The sequence below is a fragment of the Cannabis sativa genome, chromosome 4 (assembly GCF_029168945.1).
Source record: "Cannabis sativa cultivar Pink pepper isolate KNU-18-1 chromosome 4, ASM2916894v1, whole genome shotgun sequence".
NCBI lineage: Eukaryota > Viridiplantae > Streptophyta > Magnoliopsida > Rosales > Cannabaceae > Cannabis > Cannabis sativa.
The window spans coordinates 71,075,326-71,080,720 of record NC_083604.1 but is presented as its reverse complement, the minus strand read 5'-3'; the positions used below and the strand labels follow the sequence as shown (position 1 = coordinate 71,080,720).

The window sequence follows — 5,395 nt, the reverse complement described above, 5'->3', positions numbered from 1 at the left end:
TTAAAATTAAAAAAAAAAATAGAAAAAAAAAAAAAAAAAGAGTGAGCAATGCAAGCGTTGATGGTTATGAATGATGAAGCTCATGACCAAAAATGAGTCCCCTCTTAATAATATGGGACAAAACTTGCAATCCTACAGCTGTCCAAAGTTTTAGGGACACACCCAAAAAAGTGGTACAACAGCATGTACCTAATCAGTACCCTAAACTCAAACCCCACGTATACATAATACATATTTAATATTATTACAGAAAAAAAAAACATATGCAAAATAAAAGAAGAAAAAAAAAACAGATCATGGCCATGGGTGGAAGTAGTAGTGTACCAAGTATGTATCTATGTTATATAGTATCGTGTATGTATACAGTAATATGTATATATATACTCTGCTACACTACATTACTATGTAACTGTTACTATTAACTTCCCCACTCACTCTTCTAATTCTATATCTCATCCGCTTATTTTGGCGGCACCAAAACCGCTACTTTCCTCCTCTCACTCCCCAGATTATACTCCCTCTTTCACTCTCTCTCTCTCAATTGTGCTAAATCTTAGTCTTGAGGAGTTGGTGGATGGAATCAAAGCAATACCCAGATGGTGTTTTGTAGAGATTTTGGCTTTATAATTCTCTCATTATAGATGAAAATAGAGATTGAGGAGGAGAAGCAACAAGAATGGGAGACTCTGCTACTGCTGATGAAACTTCATTGTGTTTTTCTAGCCTTTTGTGCCAAGAAGATGAGTCATGTTTAAACGAGGAAAGTTTCGATACTTGTATAGATATTATGTCATATTGTTTTGTTGCTGAAGATGAGGATGAGTATATTGAAAACTTGTTCAAGAGAGAAATAACTGCTACTTGTTTTGGATCCAAAGGCATCGCAACTTCTGATGATTGTTCCACTGTTTGTCAAACCTGGTTGAAATCTGCTCGTTTGGATGCTGTTGAATGGATTTTCAATGTTTGTTTCTCTACTTTACCATTGACCTTCTTTTTCTTTCTTCATTTTTTTTTTCTTTTTAGTGTTTTGAGCTAAAAGTTTCCATATTTTTGTGAATCAGACTCGAGCAGTTTTTGGGTTTCATTACAGAACAGCTTATCTCTCAGTCACTTATTTTGATCGGTTTATTTCCAGGAGATACATTGATGTAAGTAACTAATTAACTATTTTCCCATTCTTAGGATTAATGTTGTGTGAATGTTTTAATCATTTTTGGTAAATATTTGAATGTAATGGCTAATATCAGAATGGGAAGATGTGGGCTATTCGATTATTATCAGTAGCTTGTTTATCATTGGCGGCTAAGATGGAGGAATGTAATGTCCCAATACTTTCAGAATTCCCAACTACAGATTATGACTTTAAAAGTGATATGATTCAGAGAATGGAGCTAATGGTTTTAAGTACCTTGGAATGGAAATTGGGATCAATAACTCCATTTACTTATCTAAATTACTTCATCAATAAGTTCTGTGGTGATTCTAGACCAAAAGGACTAGTCTCTAGTGCTGTTCAACTGATTGTGGCTGTGGCAAAAGGTAAAAAAAAACAATGACATTTGATACCAATCCCAAATTAGTTTTTCCCTTTTTGTTACATTTGCCACTAATAATCAATCTCTTTCTCTTTTTATTGCTAATCAATCTGTGTTATATCTGGTTTAGAGGCTAATTTGATGGACACTCGGCCGTCTATTATTGCTGCTGCCGCGGTATTAGCTGCTCTTGATTGCCAATTAACAAGAAAGATAATGGAGCTTAAGATGAATGTGGTCTCATTCTGGCGATCAGATGACAAGGTGAGTGAGCTTATTATAATCATAATCATAATGTTTTCAATGAATTGAGGAAAAGGGGTTGGTTGGCATAAGATGTTTCACACTGATATAATCTTTTTCTCTATTGGAACAGGAACTTTTGTATTCAACTTATAATCTAATGCAAGATATAGAAAAAGGAACAATAAGGACACCAGAGTTATCAATCCATTCAAGCTCTCATTACCTTAATGAGAATGCATCATTCAACTCTGGGGTTGGAACTAAAAGAAGGCTTACATTCAATGAGTCTGATCACAGTAGTCCAATAAAGAAAGGTCACAGGACATAGGAAAATTTGTTCTTCTTCTTCTGCACCAGAGATATATTTGAGTTCCCTTTATTAGACTACAGGTTTTTCTTTCTTTCTTTCCTTTTTTTTCCACCTTTTGAAATTGATTTTTTTCTTTATTTTTATATTAGATGGAGTTATTATAGGTTTAATCAGGGGTTTAAAAACCATATGACATGGTATTATTTGCAATTTGATGATTGAGGTTACAATTTCCAATACCAAAAAACAAAAGTTTTTCAGCCAGTGAGTGATGAGAAAAGAAGATAGAGAAAAGGGAAAGTATGTAAATAAAAGAAGATAACTTTAGCCTACAGTAAGAAACAAGTAAGAAGCTGACTGAAGTTCAAAAGAGGCCATTAAGGGAGTGAAGAAGGTCAATAGTGAATCAGAAAAGCCATGGAAGACTGCTTGTCTATATTGAGTGTTTAGCATAGCACTAGCTTTCATAATGCTACTATTGCTTACCAGCCACTTTTTTTTTTCCTTTCTTTTTTGATTTATTTGTTTCATCTTCATTTAAGAAGAAAAAAAAGAACATTTTATTAATGTTATACATCACTAGCAAACCCCTACCTTTTGATGTGGGGGGGACTTGGGATGCTTCCTATGTCTTTCAAAAGGCTGAAAGCCATGAGGAATGAGGAATTGTTTTAGTTTGATTTGATGTATCTGTGTTAAATATTGGGCCATTGAATGAAAAGTATATAAAGTTGAACATGATTTTATTTGCTGGGAATGTTGGGTTTTTCTCCTTTTATGAGTGGGTTTTAGCTTCTTTCCCACTTTTTACTGTTTAAGGTTGCACTTTGGAAGGGGTTCATGAAACCTGAGTCTAATATTGACAAACAAATCAATGAATAAATCACCAAGTGGATTTTCACACATGTTTCTTCCTCCTCCTAAATATCTCAGGTAGTGCTTATCAATGAGTCAAACCATTGTACAACACATCTTTTTTTTTTTCATTTTATCAAGTGGTGGTGGAGGATATCAAATATGTAATGTGACATTGTTAATACACACAACTTGGTGAGAGCATATCTTGGGAAAAGCTAATGTTGCTGAATTCACTAGCAATTAAGATTGCTGATGGCTGATGATATTTGCATCACCTCATTCAGTGAAGGGTAGTAGTGAAGAGTAGCAATAGCAGTAGTAGTAAATAGTAGGAGGACCCAAATAAACTAATCATGATGAATGAGAATAGAGACCCTTGTTTTGGGGTGGTGTGGGTTTTATTGAGAAGGGCATCAGATTCATGGAAAAAAATAAATAAATTAGTGTCAGAAGGCTGAAACCCTTCCACATGCCTTCTTAGGGGTTTTTCATATCCAGTCTGGCTGTCATATACATAAATATATTTATATTTATATAAATTATGTATAGAAGAAGTGGCAGTAGTACAATTCATTTTTTCAGAGTCAGTAGCAATTACCATGCTGCCAACAACTCTCCTCTATTCATAACAAAACAGTTGCATCTATTATCTAGTATTCTGCTCTGCTAGCTGCAGACCAGTGTTGTTCCCTCCTCACTAAAATATAAATAATATCAATCATGACTTGGTAAAAGCTTCTTAGATTCATTGACTGGGAAGATGAGAACAACTGTTGGCCAAAAAAAGAGGTAACATGGTCTATCTATGACTGTGACTATGATTCTATAGATGTAAATTTTTTAGTATTTTTACCTTGCTAACAGTGCCTATTGCATTGCATTTACCATAGATACTATTGGTTTCCTACTATAATTTTATTGGGAGGGTATGACTTCATTTTCATTATAATATTGATCTTTATTATTATTCCTTTTTAACATAGATTAATCTTACTTTATAATTGTAAATCAGGCTGCATTATTTTTAGTTTTAGTTTTACACTTTGATAGAATCTGATCTGATTGCTGGTGTAGAAGTGTTGCATGTATGAATTGAAGATAATCTTTTGGAAACTAAAGCAGAGAAGTGCAGTAATATTATTCTAGACTTAATTAGAAATTCATTTACTTTTCTCAATAAGAAAAAGAAAAGAGTACAATTATTGTAGTCTGTTTCTGATACTAGAAATATATTATTGTAGTACTGAAAGTTTTGTCACATCATAAATATATGAATATAAATACTTAAAAATATAGGCATAATTAAATATATATATATATATATATAGTGTTTATTAGAGCTCTGTTTTTTGGGTTATTGGATTCTTCATGATATGGATGGACTGGACCACAATAAAATTAACGTATCTACATCATATGGATGGATTGATAAGTTATTTGTAATTTTATGCCATGAAGAACAACATATCTCTTCTTTTGAGAGAAAATGACCATTTTAAGTATTTTGACTTTTAAGAATATATTTTTTTCAATATATAAAGGAAGGAACATGAATTGTCACCACTGGCAATGTGCTTAAATTCTAACCAAAATTATAATAATATTAACAACAATAATAATATCAATTAGTACATGTACATTATAATCTGTTGTCATGGCCATTAAGGATGTATTTAGAAGAGAGCTTTGAGGATTTATACATTGCTCTTATAATTTATATTTATGTATATTTTCTTTTATTTTTTCGATAAGTCCATTCAGTATTTTTATTGAATTTGGCTTATCAGACCTCGAGTTAGATGTAGCTCATCTAAATTTTGACAAAGCCTTTTTTTTTCTTTTAATAATTAATCAATTTCTTAATTTAAATAAATATACAGCTAACTTCAGCCTAATTTCTTAATTGGGACTAATTGCCACCACTGGCAGGTAGTGGGCTTAAATCTAACCAAAACCCATAATAATAATAACAACTACTAATTACATAATAATTTTTTTGCCAATGCCATTGAAGATGTGATCAACTGCTAAAACATGTTTATTGGAAAAATGAAGAACACATGCCATTTTCCTTCAATTTCTTTCCTTGAATGAATAAAATAAACAACTAACTAATAATATATTAAGACTAAAGAAATTGTTGATGTTGAGTGGTGCTTTGTAGGGTTTTTTTACTAGTATTTTTTCTCTTTAGAGTTATATATATATATATATATATATATATATATATATATATATGATAAGAACCTTATACATTTATAAATTTTCTATGGATAGTGGGTGGTAGGGAGAGGGATCAAAAGTAACTTTGGCTTTGGAATAGCATCAAATCTATTATCTTGTTCTATCATAAATCAGCAATGGAACCTCAACCTCCTTCTATTCTTCATCATTTCATCTATTCTCTATTTCTTTAACTTTTTCTTATAGAAAGGCAATAAGA

At 31.9% G+C, this 5,395-nt stretch overlaps 1 protein-coding gene across 1 annotated transcript; it reads left to right on the top strand.

Moving 5' to 3' along the window:
• The first annotated feature begins 241 nt into the window (after positions 1-241).
• Positions 242-2,832, top strand: LOC115714887 (cyclin-D5-1). The gene is made up of 5 exons (XM_030643645.2): positions 242-964; positions 1,065-1,151; positions 1,251-1,542; positions 1,669-1,802; positions 1,915-2,832. The coding sequence occupies exons 1-5, from the start codon at positions 677-679 to the stop codon at positions 2,110-2,112; spliced, it is 999 nt and encodes a 332-aa protein (XP_030499505.2). The 5' UTR covers positions 242-676; the 3' UTR covers positions 2,113-2,832.
• Positions 2,833-5,395: the final 2,563 nt, after the last annotated feature.

Bases quoted from the DNA above. Each gene is read 5' to 3' on its own strand.
- LOC115714887 (XM_030643645.2), top strand. From the start codon at position 677: ATGGGAGACTCTGCTACTGCTGATGAAACTTCATTGTGTTTTTCTAGC. The intron at 1,543-1,668 runs GTAAAAAAAAAC...TATCTGGTTTAG, and splicing joins GATTGTGGCTGTGGCAAAAG to AGGCTAATTTGATGGACACT. The intron at 1,803-1,914 runs GTGAGTGAGCTT...CTATTGGAACAG, and splicing joins TCTGGCGATCAGATGACAAG to GAACTTTTGTATTCAACTTA.